Source organism: Sminthopsis crassicaudata, chromosome 5, assembly GCF_048593235.1.
Source record: "Sminthopsis crassicaudata isolate SCR6 chromosome 5, ASM4859323v1, whole genome shotgun sequence".
Classification (NCBI taxonomy): Eukaryota; Metazoa; Chordata; class Mammalia; order Dasyuromorphia; family Dasyuridae; genus Sminthopsis; species Sminthopsis crassicaudata.
The window spans coordinates 39,065,766-39,088,033 of NC_133621.1; the positions used below are offsets into that span (position 1 = coordinate 39,065,766).

The 22,268-nt window shown below is 41.5% G+C and overlaps 2 protein-coding genes across 13 annotated transcripts in view; both read left to right on the top strand.

The window, feature by feature from the left end:
• TMEM108 (transmembrane protein 108) overlaps nt 1-7,653 on the top strand; it is a 346,872-nt gene extending 339,219 nt beyond the window's left edge. For all 12 annotated transcript variants that reach the window (XM_074271195.1, XM_074271196.1, XM_074271193.1 and 9 more), the window contains 2 exons: nt 2,107-2,261; nt 7,307-7,653. In XM_074271195.1, coding sequence (XP_074127296.1) covers nt 2,107-2,261; nt 7,307-7,429 — 278 coding nt within the window. In that variant the 3' untranslated portion in view covers nt 7,430-7,653. The remainder of the gene's footprint in view (nt 1-2,106; nt 2,262-7,306) is intronic.
• A 3,318-nt stretch (nt 7,654-10,971) lies between these two features.
• The window catches only part of BFSP2 (beaded filament structural protein 2), a 49,346-nt gene continuing 38,049 nt past the window's right edge, over nt 10,972-22,268 (top strand). Inside the window, exon 1 of the mRNA XM_074271206.1 lies at nt 10,972-11,519. Coding sequence (XP_074127307.1) covers nt 11,061-11,519 — 459 coding nt within the window. The 5' untranslated portion in view covers nt 10,972-11,060. The remainder of the gene's footprint in view (nt 11,520-22,268) is intronic.

Consider the following 22,268-nt stretch of genomic DNA (forward strand, 5'->3'; position numbering starts at 1 on the left):
AAACAGATCAGAAGAGAGGGAATCCCACGGACAAATACTGCTCCAGGAAGGTGTGGTAAAGAAGCATGGTCTCTTCTCATTCATTCAACAAACACTAATTAAGTACTTTCTCTATACCAAATCCTGTTTTAAGGTCTTCAGATATAAGTACAAAAATGGAACAGCTCCTGCCCTCAAGGAGCTTACATTCTATTGGGAGGGAACAATATAAATACAAAATGAGTATAATATTATATATATAAATATGAACTTATTTATATATCTCTATGCTAATATGTATATATATATGTTTTCATTTAATCCAAACAATATTATAATATAAAATTTGTTATATTTATAATAATATATAATATAAACCTTTACTACATATACGAAAGAGTAAATATAAAATCAACACAAGATAATTTCTGAGTTGGAAGAGGGAGATCAGGAAAGGCTTCAAATGAGAAGTAATATTTAAGTTGAACATTGAATGAAACTAGGAATTCTAAGCAATGGACATGAAGACCATGAATTTAGAACTGGAAAGGATAGTGGCTGTTAAGTGGTACCCATAATGCTCAGAGCATTAGCCCTGGATTCACGAAGACCAGTTCAAATGTGACCTCAGATGCTTCCTAGCTGTGTGATCCTGGGCAAGTCCCTTCTCCCCAGTTGTGAGGGGCATTCACAGTGATCTAGTCCAACTTCTATGTTACAGTTGAGGAAACATTTGCATTATTTATCTCACAGACAGATAATCTGAGGAAATCACCCAGAGGATGATTTGCTCAATCTTGCACAGTTACTAAGTTTCAAATCCAGATCATCTGACTCCAACTGTAGCACTCTTTGTTGCATACTCTCAAATCTTTTTGATACAGACTATCAGAGCTGCCTTTTCCTCTTTCCTTTTTACCTGATCAATAGCTACCCAGCTCTTTGCCTTGAAACAATTTAGGATCTTGAATAATCACTCCAATTTGCTTTAATCTAGTAAATGCCCTAGGTACATTATTTCCAGGCAGCTTCTCCATTCCAGGTGTTCAGCTGTTTCCTATCAAAAAATTCCCCCAAGAAATCTTAGCCAGGACTTTGAAGACCTCCTTAGGACTGCTTGTGGTCCCTAGGATTTTATTTTCTTTTAAATATCTCCCAGAGTTCTTGAAGCTCAGAGGTTCTTGCCCATGTAATTTGTAGCAGAGCTAAGTCTCCATGTTTATTGTGGTCCAGACCTGTCCTTAGGGGAAATTGAGGGCAGGGATATACATTAATGTGTGCAATTTGGTTCACCTTTCCAAACTCCAGCTTACCTAAGGTACAACATGGTCTATACTGAGTTTTCCCAATAGACCTAACTAAGATTTGTTGGGGGAAGGGGAGGGAGAAAAGGAGAGAATAGAAACGTATCATGAAAGGCTTGTTTTGAAAAATTACTGATGGACCTTTTCCTTCAGCAGTCATACACACACACACACACACACACACACACACACACACACGTATTTGCTGAAGCAGTTGGAGTTAAGTAACTTGCCCAGGGTCACCCAGCTAGGAAGTGTGTTAAGTGTCTAAGATCAGATTTGAGCTCAGGTCCTCTTAACTTCAGGGCTGATGCTGTATCCATTGCACCACCTAGCTGCCCCTGTCACTTATATTTTCAACTGAAATAGCCTGTTTGTATTCCCATTATTATCTCAGGCAATTGGCCCTACTGCATAATGGCTTGATGAGCCATTAATTAATGAATATTGATGAATGACTAATGTCTTGGGATATGCACAGGGCAGGATCATCTCTGTTGGGCTTAGACTTGGAGTAGTCCATCATCACTTACCTCCCAGGCACATGAGAAAGACTTTCCACCAGGGTCATCATGGAATCATAGAGCTGGAAGGAATTTAGAGGCCAGAAAGTCCAATGTCCTCATCTTAGAGATGAGGAAATCGAGACTGCAGGTGAAGTGATTTGTCCAGAGTCACACAGCTAGGAAGTATTTGAGGCAGGATTTTAACTCGGGTCTTCCTGACTCCAAATCCAGTGCTCTGTTACTATGGTGCTACTTGGCTTCTCCTAAATGAGTTCTTCTAACAGTGACCAGATCTTGCCTTCTGTCTCTCTCTATAGCGGTCTTGCTGACTGTGTGTTGCATGAGGAGGAAGAAGAAAACATCAAACCCAGAAAACAACCTGAGCTATTGGAACAATGCTATCACCATGGACTACTTCAACAGGCATGCTGTGGAGCTGCCCAGGGAGATTCAGTCCTTGGAAACTTCTGAGGTACTGGGTCCAGCTGGGGGAATGGTAATTCAGGGCTAGTCTTAGGAGCAACTCTGGGCCCTCTCCGATGCTGCATCATGGCATGGGAGTGAATCAGGACCTTGAGTTCTCAAAGGCCAGGCCAGTCATGTAAGTAAATGTTAGTCTTCCTGTTCAAGCAGAAAGGTTTTGAGTCACATGGTTGGGCATGACCAACATATTGACTCCTTTTTTCCCCCTTGATTAAACTTCATTTTTATAATAGAGAATGCCATAGAAAGAAGTGGGTAAGTGTGAATCATTGGGAAGTGACAAATTTTCTTTGTAAAATATTAAAATAGACATGAGTACACTAGAAAGGAAGGGAGGAAGGAAGGAAAGAAGAAGGGAAGGAAGGAATGAGGGAAGGGAGGGAGGGAAGGAGGACAAGAAGAAGAAAGAGTTAAAAAGAAGAGTAGGAAAAGAAAGAAAAAGAAAGGGGAGAGAGAAAGAAAAGGATGGAAAGTTTGTCAAGTAATGAACTTACTGTCATTGGAAGAACAGCCTAACCAGGTTCAGAACAGCTCATCACCAGAGGGTTGGCCATTTGGTGATAGTTTTGAATACTAAAAAAGAGAGGGTTTGCACTAAGCATTGGCAAAAGGAGTATCTATGCCAATCAATCCTACATCCTGAAAATACAGACATACCTTAGAGATATGTCAGCTTCAGTTCCAGGCTACTGCAATTAAGCAAATAATGCAATAAAGTGAATCACACACATTTTTTGGTTTCCCAGTGCACACAAATCATGTTTACCTTTTTGTAGTCTATTAAAAGTGTAATAGTATTATCTTTTATATATATATATATATATATATATATATATATATATATATATATACATACATATATATATATATACATACATACATAAACAAACAAATAAACGATAAAATGCTAGCCATCATTTGGGCCTTCAGAGAATCTCTTTGGTTATGGAGATTCTTGCCTCGATGTTGATGGCTACTGACCTATCAGAGTAGTTGCTAAAAGGTTGGGGATGGAAGTTTACCACATGGATTGAGTGATTCATTTGAACACTGAGAGGCCATTATAGGGTTACTTATTGGCCTAATATCAGTATTATTGAAAAGAAAAGAGATAGAACACACACAGCTTTTATCAATTAAGTTCACTGTTTTCTATGGGTGTAGTTCATGGAACCCAAAACAATTACAATGATAACATCATAGATCACCATAATATATAAAATAATAATAATGAAAAAGTTTGAAATATTGCAAAAATTACCAAAATGTGATCCAGAGATATAAGGATAGCACATGGTGTTAGGAAAATGACACTAATAGAATTATTCTATGAACGGTTGTCACAAACCATAAAAAAGTACAAAAGTGCAATAAAAGAAGGTATGCCTGTATTGTAATCTGGGGATCAGAATAAAAGGGTTACTAGGAAGGATCCCCTTCTTTCCTTCCTTCCTTCCTTCTGTCTTCCTCCTTTCCTTCTTTCTTCATCCCTCCCTCCCTCCTTCCTTCTTTCTTCCTCCCTTCTCTGCCTCTGCACGGGTCATAAGGAAACCTTGAAAACTTTGCTTACACAATGTGCTATACAGTAAACCCATGGCCACAAAAACCATGGAATAAGAAGGCAAACCATTGGCAGAGCCCTCATAGAATTGTCTATGTGCTTCATCCTATACTAATGAAAGTAAAAGCAGTGGAAAGGGCTAGCTATCCTGAATCTGAATAAGGATGACTTCCCAAAAGTCCTTCCACATATCTGTGCCCTATCTCTGTGTAGACCTATATTTTTTTAGAAAACATATTTTTAAAATAATATGTAATTCAATGTAAAAATATGCTGTCTAAAAAAAGTGCTATCTACAATTAAAAAGGGAACATGGTTTTTGGCCATCTGAAAAGAGACTAGACATGATGGTACAATATGATGCGCCCATAGCAGACCATATATGAAGTTCTGGGTTCCCTTCTGGCCATGTTATTTCAGGAAGGACATAGATCAGCTGGAACAGGCTGAAAGGAGGGTAGCCAAGACAGCAAAGGTCCTTGAATTTATGTCATATGAGCACTTGGGATGGTTAGCCCTGGGAAAGAGAAGACAAGGAGAAGGTGACAAAATTTAAAATGTGCTTTCAACTATTTGAAGGGTTGTCAAGGAAAGAAAGAATCAATCCCAGAGGACCAAACAAAAAGCAATGTGTCATTCAGTCAGTCAACAAATGTTAATTAAGTATTTACTATGTACCAGGCACCGGCTGAGCACTGGGGATCCAAAAAAAAAAAAAAAAAAAAAAAGAAGCAGCCAAAGTCAATCCTTGCTCTCAAAGAGCTCATGCAAGTAACTGTATACAAATAAACAATATACAGGAAAATTATAAATATTCAATAGAATGAAGGCATTAAAATTGGGTAAAGGGTCAACTAAGAATAACTCATAGCACAGGATTCCCCAAAGTCCTCAGCTCACACAGACTAGATCCTATCTCAGGATGATCCTAAAAAGGAGGATCTGATTTTTTTATTAACTCACTCTGCCTTCACTCAAGTTTTTTTTGTCTAGGTTTTCACAAATGGGGTGTCCTGTAAGCACTCTTTACAATGCCTATCAGATATTGGAGAACCTTGTAATCCCTGAATTCCCAAATGGGGAACCATCAAGGCAAGCACTATCCAAGAAATCTCATTTTCCCCTCTAGAAGGCTACACAGGAGCACACTGCTAAGGAAATCATACCCCTCCCTACTTGCCTATGCAAGAAGTTGGGGTCCATGAACATTGTCTTTTTTAGCCAAGTATGCAAGTCTGTTGTCTGCTTCTGCCATGTCCTTCCCCAAGAACTCAGTCATGGCCCTGGCTGCTGCCATGTCTTGGCTTGAGAAAGTGTACTATGTACCATAAGCTGCTGATCTCTAACTTGTGCTTCAAAGGGGAACTAGGCAAAAGATGGTCAGGGATTTGTGGTCCAGGAATTGCCCTCTCAGGTCACCTAGTCAAGCACATGATGTCTACCAAGTGCTTCTGCCAAAAGTCACCATTGACTTCCCTTCTTTCCCATTCCCTCTATACTCTAGTAGAAAACTGCGAGAGAAAAAATGGGAGAAGGGCTAAACATGCCTAATACTTTAACTTTATAAGAGGACAAAAGGGATGTTCCCTCCCAGAAAACCCCATCTTCTCAAGAGTTCTAGGCACTGGCTCGTCTTGGGGACGGCCCAATCACTGGACATCAATCAGGCCCTAGAAACCAATCAGAAATTGTCATTATCCATTGAATAAAATGTCAGTGGACATGCCCATCCTCCATGGAGAGAGAGTTATGCTTACATATCTGTAAAGGGAAAGGCATACTCCTGAAATTGGGGAAAATTATCCAGTCAACTCCTCTCCAAAGACAAAGTAAGGCTTTATGGAAGGAGAAGCTTCCAAATAATTAGAGTTTTTTTCAAAAGCAGGCTGTATTACCTCTGAAAAGAAAAGAGTCCCCCTCACCGACAGTCTTTAAACAAAGACTAAATGATTCCTTGTGGGGTATGTCATCAGGTTCTGCTAAGGGTTGGACCACATGACCCCCGAGGTCCTGTCTAGCTCTGTGATTCTTGACAATCCCCAGAGTAGATGGGCCATGTAAGGATTATCATGAGTCAGACCCACACACGTGCACACACTTGCACCCATACATTTTGCTGGTCCAAAATATAGGCCATTAATTGTATAAAATTGAGTGCTTTTTCCCCAATATAAACATATATTTCTTTTCTTTCAAAGAGCTTTCATTTTAAAGGTACAACCTACATTTAGGGGTACCACTTACAATTGCACCAATATGGTACTTAAACTTGTTTATATCCAGATCTGCTTGGTACTCAGAATTATTCACTTACTCTTTCCCATTTAAGCTGCCAATTTCATGGCTTGCCAAAAGCTTCTCCAAAACAGATTTTTATAGTGGCATTTAAACCCAGTATCTTACTCTCCTGCTGTGTTGACGAACCTCCCATCTCGGCACGCTCAGCCATCCACCAGAAGGGAATGGAGAGAGAAACTAATTGAGGAACGGATGTGGAAAATCATACTGCCTGAAATATGCTTGGAGTTTGGAGTCCTTTTCCTCTTTCCATCTTTCCTTCCCTGCTTCCCTCGCTATACAATATGCTCTAGTGAATGGATCCACTTTACCATGTTTTATAGTACAACCTATTCCCAGGCTTCCAGGTTCTAGATAGCTCCTTCCTAATTAGGGGAAAAGGAGAAGGGGGCATGGAGCAGGAGAAGAAAGGAAACTGTGGCCTCAGATACACTTTTCTCTTCCCCTAATTTTAAAGCAAATCTTTGGGGAAAATTGATTTAATCCTTGAAAATAAATTATAAGGACTCCTCCTTTCTCTCATTCATCCTTCTCTGTCTCCTTTCCCTTTCCTTTCCTTCACTTTCCTTTTCTCTCTATTCTCCCTTCTCTAGCTCTCTTCTCCTTCCCTCTTGTCTCCCTTTCTCTAATCCTCTTCCTCTCCATTTTCTCTTCCCTTCTTTCTTTTCCCCTTACACTCCTTCCTGTCACACATATATCAAATACGTTCCCAGTTTGACTTGATGAAGAAGCACCATGGAGACAGGAGCTCTGTCTTTCACATTAGCTATGCAACATTGTCAGTTCACCTGGAGAGGGACCATTTCGTTTTTCTCATTGTGTCTGTCCCTCCACTAGGCACAGTACCTTGCATATAGTGGGCTGAATAAATGTTTATTGGATTGTCAACTTCTAGAGGCAATGACATCCATAATCCAAAAAAATACACAAGTTTTTAGAACGTTTCTTAAATGTCACCTTCATATTAAGGAAGCCCGGCAGCAACTCCCTGCTGCCATCTTCTTGTCCAAAGACCTAGGAGCAGTTCTGGGATTCTCTCTTATCAGTCCATAGCTTATGTCAGAATCCAGACTGGTTATAACTCACTATGGAGGTGAATTTGAATCCAGGACTTCCTGGTTCAAGTCTGATTATCTGTGTTTCTCTCACGCCCTTTTCTGTCATTTTCTCCTCAGGACCAGCTCTCAGAGCCCCGCTCCCCGGCCAATGGAGATTACAGAGGCAGCGGGATAGTACTTGTAAACCCCTTCTGTCAAGAAACGCTGTTTGTAGGCAGCGACCAAGTGTCTGAGATCTAACCGGCACCAGCTTGCTCGCGTTACAATTCTGTGCTTTCCGTCTCTAAATTATAAATACATATATATATTATAAATATAACCTTTGTGTAACCCTGACTTAATGAGAAACATTTTCAGCTTTTTTTTCCTAAGAATTGTCAACATCTTTTTTATAAGTGTGGTTGAAAAGAAAACTTTACAGAATGACCTGTGGCTTTATAAAATAAAGGCATTTCTAAGCAAAATGGTCACTCCAATTACTTCTCTTGGTATCTATCCTCAGAGTTATGTGAGGAAATTATTTTCACAAGACCTCAAAGTCAAGGAAGTTGCCTGACCTCAGTCTCTGTCCGATTTATCTATACTCCTAATATGGTTGACTGTATTGCCATTTATGTGGTCCATAGGGGCCAATCCCCTCTCATCTGAACCTGTTCCCACATTTCCTAATATTCTCACTTGCCCCAGAGAAGGAACCAAGGTCATTTGGAATCAAATCCTACTACTTCCACTTTCTGCCTGCAATTCTGGATAAATTACTTCAGTCCTCTGGGTCTCAGTTTTCCCCATCAAAAAATAAAGGATTTGTTCTAGTTGCTATTAAGAGCCCTTTCAGGCCTAGATTTTATGACCGACTCTTATGCCATAGAGCAGCATGATAGAAATTATTTTGGTGGTCATAAAAATATTTTGTCTTTTAACCATTTCTCTCCCATTCATAACTATTAACTTTTAGATGGAAGGAAATTTGTGTTAGGATTGCAGTCCAACTTTTTAAAGAAGGGTAAGCCATTTGCCGTCCCCAAAAGAATACTTAGGACAAAGCTATTCATCAAATTTTTTTAGGCTTTTTTAAAATTATGAAAAATTATATGGGCTCATGGCTACTCTTACTGAAATAAGCTCCTCTCCTCCTGCAATCTTAAAAAGAATTAAATTTCCACGGCAAATCATTTAGAAGAAAATGCCAAGTAGATTCCCGCTGTACACTTCAGAATGAATCTCCAGAAGTGTAAATCACCGCCCTCCTGGATTTTCCCAGGAATCCCAGGTTCTTTTCCATTCAGAACCTTTGAAAGCTTTAGTCATTGTTGAGTGTTCCAATCCTCTCACCACCACCATTGCCCACCCACATAGGGATCAAGCAAATCCGTGACTCAGGAAGGACTCTTAAGGAGAGGTGACTTTCCCTTCCTTCATGAATTATCTAGATCCTTGGGGAAAAATATTTTGACCTTCCAATTAACAAGGGGGTGGGTGACCGGAAAGGTCTCTAAAGGTTCCTTCTGAGATTCTGTAACCCAGAAGACTTTGAGTTTAAATTCAGTGAAGCAAGATTACATTAAAGAATTCCAATCCAGTATTTATCATTTGATAAATGATTTTTTAAATAGAATATATTTTGAATATGTGTATTGAAGTTTGATGGGGAAATCCAATAATTATTGCTTCATCTACTTGTGTCATTGCATTAGGCTTTGTACCATGATTTTTTTTTCTCTTTCCCATTTCCTTGAAGAAAAAGATGGCCCTCGATGTGTGTGTCTTCCCTGTTGTATGAGCCTACTTGTGTGAGTTACTTTGTCATGTCTACTCTGAAGACTTTACCTTACCCACTAGGGGAACTGTGGTTTAGGGAACCATTATTACCTGTCTCTGCTGTTGTTGTTTTTTATTTTATTTTAACCTAAACATAGTGTTTCTGTTAGCCTACTGTGCTTAGCATACCAATGTGTGTATATATAGAGATACATATGTAAAGTAAATCTATATATAATATATGTAATCAAAGATGCATATGTTATATATATATGAACGTATAACCTATTTTTCTTGATCTATAATATTCAGCTACTATGTATATACAAATAAATGTATTTTATTAGCCAGAGGCTTAAGTTCCTAACACCTTTTGCCTTTCTGTTTGTTTTTAAATAACTCATTAGATCATAAATTAACATCAGTATCATGCTTATGTCCATTGGGTTGCCATGGGTGCCAGAGGAGGGATATTCCTGTTTGGGATTAAAAAAAAAAGAGGTTAGACTAGATGTCCTCTGAGATTTCACACCAAGAAGTTGTGGTTGTTGGGTTTCAGATTGTGTTTAAAACAGGGCTGGATTAAGCTTGTGTCGTTAAGACTTGATGATCTGACAAAAATATGATTGGGCCTTAAAAAAGTATCAGCCACCTGCATTTCACTCCATCTTTGAAGATGTTGGTATCATGAAATTGTGCCCTCCTTCCACTCCAAGCAGGAGAGGTTTCATTTGAGGAGATCTTTGGGAAAGAAAGCCTGGGTTTATTTTCCTTGGGGAAGCAGAGGAGGGAAACATTTAAAAGTGGTTGGTTCTTAAATAAATAAATCATGGGGGAATCCTAACAAACTAAGCTGAAGCTCAGATTTCAGAAGTTCAGAATCCAGGTCCATCTTGGAACACATCCAAGGTCAGAAAAGATTTCACCTTCATAGCATGAACCAGACAGACGATGGCCTCAAGGCCATATGTGCCTAGACGGTTCCAAAAAGCTAATTACCAGAACTAGCTTTTTAGAAGATCTGACTCAAATCAATTAACAATCCTTTATCAGGGACTTACAGAACCAGGCACTGGTTCTAGATAATGGAGATGTGAGGAAAAAAAAGAAACAATCCTTTTCTTTAAGAAGCTTACATTCTAACTCAAGGGAGACCCGTCATGTACATCTATAACCAAATATGTAAGGATAGACTATTATTATGATATACCTAGGGTATAATAACAAAGTAATGGGGGTGGGGAGAGAAAGCACCAGTAGCTGAGGGTGGGAGAAGGTCCAGAAAGGATTCATGTAAAAGGTGGCATTTAACTGAGCTTTGTAGAAAACTAGGGAATCCAGGAGATAGCTGGGTGTTGCAGTGGATAGAGCATTAGGCTGGTTATTAGGAAGACTCATTTTCATGAATTCAAATCTGGCTGCAGGCCATTAATAATAGCTCTGTGACCCCGAGCAAGTCACTTCCCCTGGTTTGCCTCAGTTTCCTCCTCTGAAAAATGAACTGGAGAAGGAAACAGCTTTAGTATAATTGCCAAGGAAAACCCCAAATGGCATTATTCTGAACTCAGCTCCCCTGGCTCCAGAACTAAGGCTCTTGCCACCACCCAAATCTATGACCCTAGAACCCTCTTTCATTAGATGTAAAAGGGCTAAGTAGCCTCTAGAAATGGAAAATGGACCATTTTTCCCATCCAAACCCAAGCTCAACCTGAGTGGTATCTCTTCCCCTCCTCTCTCCCCATTGGCAGGGGCCAGCTGTCTGGAAAAATCAGGAGGCACTGAAGTCCTGACATGGCAGAGAATGAGTGAATGAACACAGCCACTGCCTGGGGCAGAGCCTCATTGTCTGGGTGTGCAGAGGCCCAATCCCAGAAGCATCTCCTTTCAGCTGCCTGAATGAGAGAAGCCCATGGAAGGCCCAGAACAATGGGGCCTGGGACCCTGATCTGACAGCTTTCCAGAATGCCTCGTGTCAGAGGCAACAGGACCAGAGTGGGTGGAGGCAGAGAGGCAGAAAACAAAGAAACAAGACCCCCTCCAACTAACTGTTGCCTCATCCAGGCTGGGGGATGAGAGAAGGGAGCAGCAGCATTCAGCAGGCTCCAGTGCCAACATGCCCTTCCCAAGACGAAGGTCCTCATTTCTGGGCTCCCACCCCTCCTCCAGTCTTGAAAGTCCGGGGGCCTCGGGCTGCCGGGTCAGTGTTGTAGGGAATAACATGGGCAGCCTCCCCAGGCCCCCAGGGGTGTACGTGGGAGCAGTGCCAACCGGAGGAGTGAGCAGTCTGGGCACCCGAGTGTCCCGCCGGGCCTTGGGCATCAGCAGTGTCTTTCTGCAGGGTCTGAGGAGTTCCTCCACAGCTCTGGCTCTAAGCCCAGGACTGGAGAAGAACCGAGGCATCTTCTTTGAGTCACTAAATGGCTGCATGGTGGAATACATTGAAAAGGTCCGAGCCTTGGAGAAGGTGAACAGGGAGCTGGAGGAGCATCTTCGGGTCTACTTGGAGAAGAAAGCTTCCAGCATCAGCAACTGGGGAGCCTTACGGGAGACCTGGGAGAACATCTACCATCAGGTGAGTGGTTGTGGCTGCCAAGGTCATTCCCCACAGCCCCAGGGCCAGCAGGTTTGGGAAGGGGAGCACACCCCACACCCCACCAGCAGCTCAGGCCTTGGATGACTTCCCTAGCACTCCAGGCATCGATACTGGAATGAAGAGAAAGCTGGAGCCAAGCCTTATGGGAAAAAAACCACATCTATATATGTGTTATGTGTGTATATATATGAACTAATTTACTTGTACATTTAAAAAATAATAATTTCATATTCCACTTTCCAATCTTATTAATCTACATTTATTGGAAGCAGCCTGGCATAGTGGGCAGAGAACTGGCTTCAGAATCAAGTAGGCTTGCGTTCAAATACAACCTCTGACACTTTCTGACTGTGTGACCCCAGACAGGTCATCTAATCTGATAAATTGCAGAGCAAGAGCTGACTACATTGGTAAAGGGATTTTTCTTCTTGGAAATTCTTCATATGAATAAAAGCACAGATATGGTTTCCATTTCCCCCTTAAAAAAACACATTAATTTTGTTCGAAAAATTTTGTTGTGAAAATTTGTTATGAAAAAAATTGATTCCCATAAAGTGCATGGCTATAATCTCTTGTGTCTTCCACACCCTCCCTGCTATCATCATCACATCATAACAGTAACCTGAATGGTCTTTTTCCCTCTAATCTCTCCTCTGGCCAACCCATTCTTTACCTAGCTCCCCAATTAATCTTCCTAAGGCACAAGTCCGAACACATTATTTCCTTGCTCAAAACAGTTCCTAGCTCAAAAATTCCCAGATGCTGAGAATGCAAAGAAACAAACAAAAGAGAAAACTCCCTCTAGGAGCTGATATTAGAAGTGGGAGGATATGGAAAGGATAAATAGAGTTTCTGTTCACACAGCATCATTCTGGAAAAAACAAAAAACTGGGCCTGTTGGGGAATGATGTCAAAAAATAAGTTAATTCCATAAACATAAGACAGCATCATCTTTTAGGTCAGCAAGCATATCTAGACTTGCCTTATTTCTTCTAGGATGACCAGTCTACCAAAATTCAGTCAATCAACATTTGTTTTGGTCTCTATGCCAGTAAGCAGCCAGATTGCTTTTTTTTTTTCTGAATTAATTATTGTTTCAATCATGTATAGACACAACCTTATGATGAGCTTATCAGTCAGCAAGTAATTATCAGATTAATAGATCCAGCCTTAATCTTCTTGAATTTCAGTTATCATGGATCAATTGCCTATTAAATATCTCTTCCTGGACGCCCCATAATTGTCTCTAACTCGATACTTCCCAAAAGGAATTCATTATCTTTGCTCCTAAACCCATCCTTCCTCCAGATTCCCCATTCCTACTTTTTTTTAGTTGACAACACCATGATCCTCCAGGCACTCAAAATTTGTAACCATTGAGGCAGCCTCCAATCCTTCCTCTTCTCCACCCACCATATTCAATCAATTGCTTACTAGTTAGTGCTTCTACTCCCACATTTCTCTTGTGTCTGCCACCTTCTCCCTGCTTATTGGGTTACTATCTCAATTGGGTCCTTGCCACTTTTTGCTTATGTCCCCTCACTTCTTCTCCCCCCCCCCATTCTTATCCATCTTCTCTGCCAGAGGTGGCAGACTCAGCCTACATGAGCAAAGCTCTCCAGTACAACCCAAACCAGATGAAAGTGTAATTGGGAATTGTTTAACAAAATAGAGGAAAATACAATTCAACATCGATAATGTTAATTTGTGGTTTTCTAAGTCAATATGCCAGTTTCAGAGATCCATTTCTATTTGAGTTTGATAGTAATGTTCTCTATAACATCAAAACAATCTCCCTTTGCACCTCTTGGCTCCCTATTATGTGTAGAATAGAATACAAGATCCTTAGCTTGATCCCCAGGTCTAGAGCCAGCTTACCTTTCCAGACTTACTTGACATTAATGCCTCTCCTGTTCTTCATGTTCCAACTAAACTGGACTCATAAGCTGGTCATTTATCTCATTCTGCCTCTCATCTCCAGGCACTCTCTCATCCCAGTATATACTCCCTCCACATCTTTGCCCCTTGAAAGGCTTCTCTTTCTTCAACAATAATTCAGTCAACAAACATTTATTAAAAGCTTGCCAAACACAAGAAAATATGTTAAGTGCTAGGGACACAAAGGCAAAAACATAATCCCTGCCTTCAGGGAGTTTACATTCAAGAGTTTACATTCAAGTATATGACCAGATATTATTGCCTCTTTGATGAAGCTTTCCCTGATCCCTCTCCCAGAGGAAAATGAGCTTTCTCTCCTCCAGGTTTCTTAAAATATCTTGCCTAGGTCTCTCCTTTGCCCTTATCAAAGTTTATCTAGTGTCACACACTGATGTCTGTTCATATCATATTTCCCCTTTATTATATTGCTGGATGTGAGAAATGTCATTTCTCATCTTTGTAGCTCCAGAATCAAACAAGGTGCTTTGAAGTTTGAGATGTGGAAAGGAATCAAAATGGAATGAGATGGGATGGGATGGAGAGGAGGGGAAGGGAATGGACTAGGATGGAGCTAGAAAAGGTGGAGTGGGATGGATGGAACGGGATAAAATAAAACAGGGTGGAGGAATGCAGTTGATGGGAATTTGGGGGAAGGAAGAAACAGGTAAAGAAGGATTACCTTCTGTCTGGTTGTATAATGAATTCAAAGCCAAAGTCAATCTTACCTTTAGCAGTGTCCTTTGGTGTCTATTACCTAGAAACAGGGCCAATGATTGGGGAAGCTAAAGAAACAGCTGAATATACATAAAGCCTTTCTATGTTTGTTTATTTTTAACTGAAACATGGTTCTGTCCATTGTATGTTCAAGGAGCTCAGAAGACATTGTAGACATTTTCTGATCCATCCTCAACCTCCTAATAAAAGATGTTAAGAATGAATCACTCCTTCCATTCTTCTTTCTTTCCTACCTTCTGCTCTTCCTTCTATCCTCCTTTCTTTCTTACCTTCCTTCTTTTTTCTTTCCCTTCTTCCTTTTTCCTCTTGAATGAGATATTTGTGAAGGAGTTAGTAAATTTCCAAGTGCTATATAAATGTTAGCTATTATTATTCTTTCTACCCTTTCTTTTTTATTACTCTTTTTTGCAAAACACTAACCTTCCTAATTCTATTTTTCTTAGATTAATATTAAATTCAACAAATTCAACTCAGCATTTATAAAGTATCTACTAGTAGATTATGCTGTTAGGTCCTAGAGACACAAAAATAGAATCCTAAACACAATTCTTGTCCTCAGAGAAGACTAACGTCCTCTGGGGGTTGGGAGGAGGAGACACAAGGTGAACACAGCTAAGTGTGATACAGTGACTGGGGAATGGTTGGTGCCAAATGTAAACTCTAATTTGTAGGACAAATACTCTGCATCTCTTTGACCAAAGGGAAAGGTGATCCAGAGGTAGAGAAATAGCAGCGAAATGGTAGACCGAATTATATACTTGCCATAGCCAACCCACAGTGCATTTAGGTCTGAATCACAAATCTTAGAGGGGTGCCTCAGCTAGTAAGTGCCAGAGGCAAGATTTGTACCCAGTTCATCCCGATGACACATCTGGCACTATCTGCCACTGCCGGCCCAGCCTGCGCCCAAGTAACAGAAAGCTGAATGTGGCTTTCTTCTCTAGCTCCCAGACATAGGCAACACCTACCAACTTACTGCTGCGATTTCACACACCTGTTTTTCCTTTGTGTCATAAAACAGACATTTAATAAGAAAGAACTTAGCAAGACTCCTTAACTAGATCTGTCGTTTCCGGCTTTCTGCCAGTTTTTAATCCATACAACAGTGTTCCAGGCCAAGCCAATTAGGAGGAAATTTGCAAGTTAAATTTCATTATCTAAGCGCATTAAGTGACTTTCCAGAAAATCCCCCATCTTGCCCTTCTGCCAGCTCTTCTAAAAGTCATGGGACCTACCAAGACGGGCCGGGGCTTTCTGGCTTGTGGGTTCAGGAGTAAACTCAGATGGGGATGGATTTGCCTTCATGGTCAAGTTTGCTCCCTAAGCCTTTGTCCTCTTATTTCATTCCGGGATGATATCAAGCTGCTGGACGGGCACATCCAGGCTTCTTAGTCAGATGAACCCCTCCTGCTCTTCGCCCAATTTAGTAGCTGTGTGACCCTAGACAAGTCACTTAATCTCTGTCTTAATCTACTGAAGAAGAAAATGGCAGGAAACTCCAGTATCTTTGCCAGGAAAACCCCATGGACAGTATTGCCCACAGGGTCATAAAGAATAGGACACAACTAAAATGAATGAACAAGAGCCAAGGTACTTAATACATGCTTTTCCCCTTTCCTTCCCCATTCCTTTCAGTTTCCTCAGCAGGAAAATGATGATTCACACACTTTGCTTTTAAAATCAAAGAAAATTACATTCCAACGTGGGGTCCATAGAACATCCATAGATTTCAGGCCTCAGAGCTCATTTGTCCAATATCCTCATTTTACTGATGATGAGGAAAAAGAAAGAAAGAAAGAGGCAGGGAGAAAAGGAAAGAAGGAAGGAAGGAAGGAAGGAAGGAAGGAAGGAAGGAAGGAAGGAAGGAAGGAAGGAAGGAAGGAAGGAAGGAAGGAAGGAAGGAAGGAAGGAAGGAAGGAAGGGAGGGAGGGAGGGAGGGAGGGAAGGAGGGAGGGAGGGAGGGAGGGAAGAAAGAAAACATTTATTAAGCACCTTTATTATTGTTGTTCAATCATTTCTGTTAGGCGTGACTGGCAGAGAGGATGGCAAAGATACTGGAATGGTTTGCCATTTTCTTCTCCAGTGGATTAAGGCAAACAGGGTTAAGTGACTTGTCCAAAGTCACACAGCTACTTTGTATCTGAGTACAGATTTGAACTCATGACGCCAGGCCTGACTATCCACTGAGCCAACTAGCTGCCTCTTTTATTGAGTACCTACTATGTGCAAAGCACATACTTTACCAATTCTATCTCATTTGACCCTCACACCAACCCTAGAAAGCAGTACTATCACTGTCCCCATTTTACAGATGAGGAGACTGAGGTTAATGGCCTGCCCAGGACCACACACCAGCCGCTGTCTGAGGTCATATTTGAATTCAGGACTCCCTGACTCAAGAGCCTGCACTCTATTCACTATAGCGCCACCTAGCAGAAGCACAAGGAAATTAAGTGATTTGTTTAAGGTCAGTGTCCGAGGTGAGATTTGGATTTGGGTCCACCAAGTCAGAAGTCAGTGCTTTGTTCTTCCCACAACAGTATTTGCCGATCGCCTCTCAGAGCGGTATGTCCTTGTGGTGATAATTTTCCTTGAGTAACTCATTTTCTCCCCGGGTCTCACTGCTTCCTTCATCATCATTTGTTTCACTGCCTCCAGTCTTGCCCCTTTCCAATCTGGCCCTTATGTGGCTGCCTAGAAATTGCCCCAAAAGCAGAGTCCCCAGCGCTTCTCAAAACAGCCTCGGGGCTTGATGCTTTTTGCTCTCTCACATTCCTGTCATTTCCCAACAAGTACGTGTCCTTCCCCAAAGAACTGTGCTTTATAAAAGGAACATTAAAATAGCCACATAAGGGGCAGCTGGGTGACTCAGTGGATAGAGCACCAGCGCTGAAGTCAGGAGGACCTGAGTTCAAATCAAGCCTAGCTGTGTGACCCTGGACAAGTCACTTAACCCCAATTGCCTCAGGAAAAACAAACAAACAAACAACAAATGTAAAATAGCCACATCAGAGCATAAACTAGGTGATACAGTGCACAGAGTAGAGTCAGGAAAATTCACCTTCATAGGTTCAAATATGGCTTTAGACATAGACTAGCTGGGTGATCCTGGACAGGTCACTTACCCTATTGACCTCAATTTCCTCATCTGGAAAATAAACTGAAGAAGGAAATGGCAAACCACTCCAGTACCTTTGCTAAGAAAACCCAAATGGGGTCATAGAGAGTTGGACATAACAGAAATAATTCAACAGCAGCCCTGTATGTCTCAAGCTCTCTACCCAAAAAGCGAGATGTAGATCTTGTCCTGAGTTCTTTCTCCAGTACTGCTGGGCTCACTGATGTAGCCCCTCTGTAACCAGAAATTCTGAATTCCAGTGGCTCCCTTCTCAGAATGGAGCACCTTTATCCCAGTAACGGCCTCTGTACCAGCAAAGCATCTCGGTGATCGCTGTGCTGATCTGACTCACCAGCTCCCCTTGCCATTGCTACATGGGTAGCCCTCAATACTGGTTTGAGAAGCAGTGGACCTGATAAAGAAACTGAGTTCGGGGAGAAGTTAGGTGATTTACCCAAATTCCGGCAGTTAGTAGGTGGGACAGCTGAATTTGAACCCAGGGCCTCTGACCCCCAAATTCAGGGCTCTTTTCACTACAATTATTATTATTTTTTTTAATTCCTTTCATCCTCATTTACTTTTACTTTTCCATGATTGTGAATATGTTCCACATGCTGGCCCAAAGGACTTAGAAAAGATCCTAAAGATCAACTAAGTGTCAGTCACTCATTATGTAAATAAAACGCTTGAGACCTAGAAAGGAGCTCTGGCAAGTAGTAGGTAGCAAAGGTAAGATTCGAATCCTGATCCTGGGACTAGATCCAGGTCTCATTCCATTGCACCACTCTAGGCCTTGACTCTTTGTTTTGCTTCCTTTTTTCTCTTAAGTTAAAAGTGCCCTAGCTGTTGAGTTTTCTCTGTAGGTGCCCAGGCTACCTCCTACTAGTTAATCCCTCCCTGCTGTTCCATCTGTGCTCATTTAGACAAAGTTTTTCCAAGTACGCCGGCTCTTTTTGTCTGGATGAACATAGGAAGGGGAAGTCCAGTTGAGCAGGGCCAGCTGAAAGGCATCCAGCAAAATGGCTTTCACATGCAAATGGCAGCTAATTTCTCATTTATTCCTCCCCAATTATGTTTCATTATTATTAATATTATTTATGATTATTTTGCAAAATAAATGGAGCTGATAATGGAAACTGCCATGAACTTCGGGCCCTTCTCATCTGGAACCCAGCAAGGCGGAAAGCCGGCATTATTCAGGTGGCTCAGGGCCAAGAGAGGGAAAGATGGAAAGGGAAGAAGGTACAGGTGTGGGGCAAGGGAAAAAGAATAAAACTGGGAGTCAGGAGACCCGGTAGCTGTCACATAGTCGCTCAAATTGTTGGGTCAGTCATTTTATCTGGGCTGGTGATTCAGGCTATGGATAAAGGGAGGAAAGGAGCCGTATCCTAGGATCGTTTTCTCTACCTTACAAATTTCAGTGCCCTGGGACAAAGTCCTCATTGCCCTGCCCTAGTTATGGCCTGAATCTCTTCGGTTCTTTTCTGCTCCAGCAATCTCTCAATCTATCAGTCCAGAATATACCCTGATGGAAGGAGGGCAGAGGTCTTGGGATTTTACTGCTGAGTTATATAAGTAGGAGGAGAAATTAATGGGCTCTGTGGGAGAAAACACTGAATTAAATCTGAAACTGCAGAGACCGTTGGGGGAGAAGAAGGGGGATAGTGTAGTAATTGAAAGGTAAGAAGATTTGACTTTTAAATGAGGACTAATCTAAATAATTTCTCCTGGTGTTTGTGATCCCTGCTGGGCTTGGGGCTTCTATATTCAGGAGGCTTGTTGTCAAACCTGTTCGTGGAAACTTAGGAGATCACAATTAGCAGCAATTCTGAATCTTCCTTAAAATATGGGGAATTGGGGCAGCTAGGTGGCACAATGGAGAGGGCCTGGGGTCCTGGAATCAGGAGGACCAGAGTTCAAATCCAGACTCAAACATTTAATTGCTATGTGATTCTGGGTAAATCACTTAATCCTGTTGCTTCACACACCACCACCACCCCAAAAAAAAAAAAAAGAAATCAAATCAAATCTCTAGGATCAGTTTACCAACTGGTGTCAAGGGAAAAACCACCAGATTTGAAGCAGAAGCAGACCCTGGTCCAGAAATAAAAACAAAAACTAACATTCATATAATACCATTTATGAGGATGCCTCATAAATCCTGACTCTATCTTGCCTGCTCCTCATCTTCCTGAATGTCACCTCCATTGGCAAAAGTGCATAAATTGGGCTATTGGATAGTCCAGCCAGTCTTTGGGTGGTGAGAATTTTCCTTTCAGGGTTGTCTGCAAGGCTCTAGCACCTTTTTCTAAGATGGCACTATTAGAAGATTGGGCTAGAAGCAATGCCAGTGATCAAGTGGGCATGCTCTCCCCAGGGCTCTTGGGGGAACTTGATCCTTGCTCACAGCTGATTGTCACTTGGTGGTAGAGAAGATGGACTCCTTCCCAAAGGGATTGCCATGCTTGATTATTCCCCGGGGGGACTAGACTAGAGGCAAGGCTGGTGAGCTTGGGGAATGAGGTGGAGTGCAATTTCTGGGGCTCTTGAGTCCATCTGTCCATTAGTGGAAATAGATCAGTAGGATAGAATGTTTTTCCCATTATCGTATCCTGCTTCAGGGATGTTGACAAATTGTAAAGCATCCAATGAAGGGAAGGCAACAAAATGGTGAAAGAATTAGAAACCATGTGACATGAGAAAACAAAAAACTAATAATTGGAGCTGTCCCGAAAGGAAATATGGCGTCTTTTGGGGGAATTCCTTCTCATGGATTGTCTTTGAGTGGAAGCTGATGATCTTACCAAGTACAGGAGCATAGTTTTAAATCTAAAGAAGGGTCTTTGATACCATTTTAAGCCCAACTCCTCCACTTGACAAATGAGGTAACTGAGGCACAGAAAACTGAAGTGACTTGCCCAGGAAACAACTAGTAAGAATTTGAGGCAGGCTTTGAACTCAAGTCAAATTCCTGATTCCAAATCCAGTTCCCTAAATACTATACCATGGAATTAAAATGGATAAACCTTTGATCCTTGAAGTTTTTCTAACTTTGAAATTCTTCAAGTGGGGATGTTTAACCTGGAGTGAAGAGGACTCGAAGATGTCCATGTTTATTACACACAGTCAAATCAATAAAGAAACATTTATCAAGCTCCTATTGTGTGCCAGGCACTGTGCTAAGAGCAGGGGATCCAAAAGGAGGAAAAGGACATCCCTTCCCTCAGCGAGCTTGCAATCCACTATGTGGATGATTGTCATAGGAAGGAAGAATGGGCTATTGGAAAGGAGAGCTGTTGCAATGGGCAGAATTCAGTTCAATTCAATAAATATTGTGTTTGTCATTCACAAACAAAAGTTTTCAAAATAGATAGTTCCTTCTCTCAACAGAACTTCTAGCCTGAAAGGAGGGTCAAACATGAACCCAAATAAATATAATACGGGCTAATTTAGTGAGCAATTTCTTTTAAACCAAGTCTGGGTGAGGAAGTTCCACTGTCAAGGCAAGTCAGCTCCTCTTCAATAAAAGTTTTAGAGCTGGGGGGGAGGAAGAATTGAAAGTATAAGTGATCTATACAAGATTACACAGTCAGGCGGTATCAAGCCCCCTCCCCTACTTCCTTTTTTGCCAGAGGAGGAATGGTCACTTTGAGCTGGGCCACTGGGGTAGCTAAAAAAGTTTCATCAAAAAAGAAAGAATGGCAGAAGACAGTGGAAAGTGAGATGAGTTTTGAAGGAAAACATTTCCCATGGAGCCAAGCTGTTCCTTAAAGAAAATATTGATGTGCAAGGCATCCATTTCCGGCCAGGGTGATCTTTGCCAATTTAGGAGGGCAGAGGGGACAGGATAAGAAGAAAAAGAGGGTCTTGGCCGGAGCTTAAAGGACAGGAAGGGAAAATAAGTATGAAATAAGACTGGAAAAGTAAGTAGGAACCAGACTGTGCTCACCTTGAATGCTTTACTGAGCATGGGGAACTACAGGAGTGAAGCACTTTTACAGGCAGCCCACTGAAGTCAATTAAATTTCAGTTAGGGTATCTGACACCAAACCCAAAATGCTGAGCTCTGGGAAGGCCACTTGTGGCCTAGATCCTCCTCCCTCCCCTTGTCCCATGAATCACTTCATCTTTCCCACCTTCAATCCTGATCTCCCCACTGTCTCCTTTTCTTCTCTTCACAAGTATGCTCATCCGCCCTCTCCAAAAATAAAGACAAGACCCCCGTACATCTTGCTGGGATGTTGCTGATGCCTTAAACTATCACCTTTCCTAGCCACGCATCCAGAAAGAATAGTTTATGCACCCAAGAGTGTGCTAGAGCTGACTAGGACCAGTACTAGAGAGTCAATTATCAAATTATCAGTGTGAGCATTTATACCTCAAAAGTCAGCAAAAGCTACCAAATAGGGCTTAATTTATTATCTTGTTGATTGTCTTAGACTTGAGAAAGTACGGAGAAAATGTTAATAATGCCTTTTTTCCCTGGAGAGCCAGTGGTTAAACATTTATCAGCATCCCCCTGGAACAGTCTCTCTGCCAGAATGCTAAGAAAAGACAGGTTTTCCATTCCCTTCCACTGACTCAACAATATCCCCCCTTGGTTCTTTTGTTGGTTTATTTTTTGTTATGTCCCAGTTGTTATTCTGATCATGTTTTTTCTTCACATAAAACTTTTGGGATCGACCCAGGCATACACATTTCCTTGTGTCCATCTTGGTTTCCAACAAAGGGTACAACTGGAGGGGTTAAAAGCTCTGGTTATTTTAACTACACAAAAAAAAATGACTACAAAGTTTTCTTCTTAAGATGGGTGAGAGAGCCCAATCTCAGGGCAAAGCTTAGAAGAGGTTATAAAGATTAGGATTCTCTTCTGTAACTTGGAAGAATGTGTGTGAAGGGAGCTGACATAAATTAGGCTGTATTTGCAACCCCAAAGG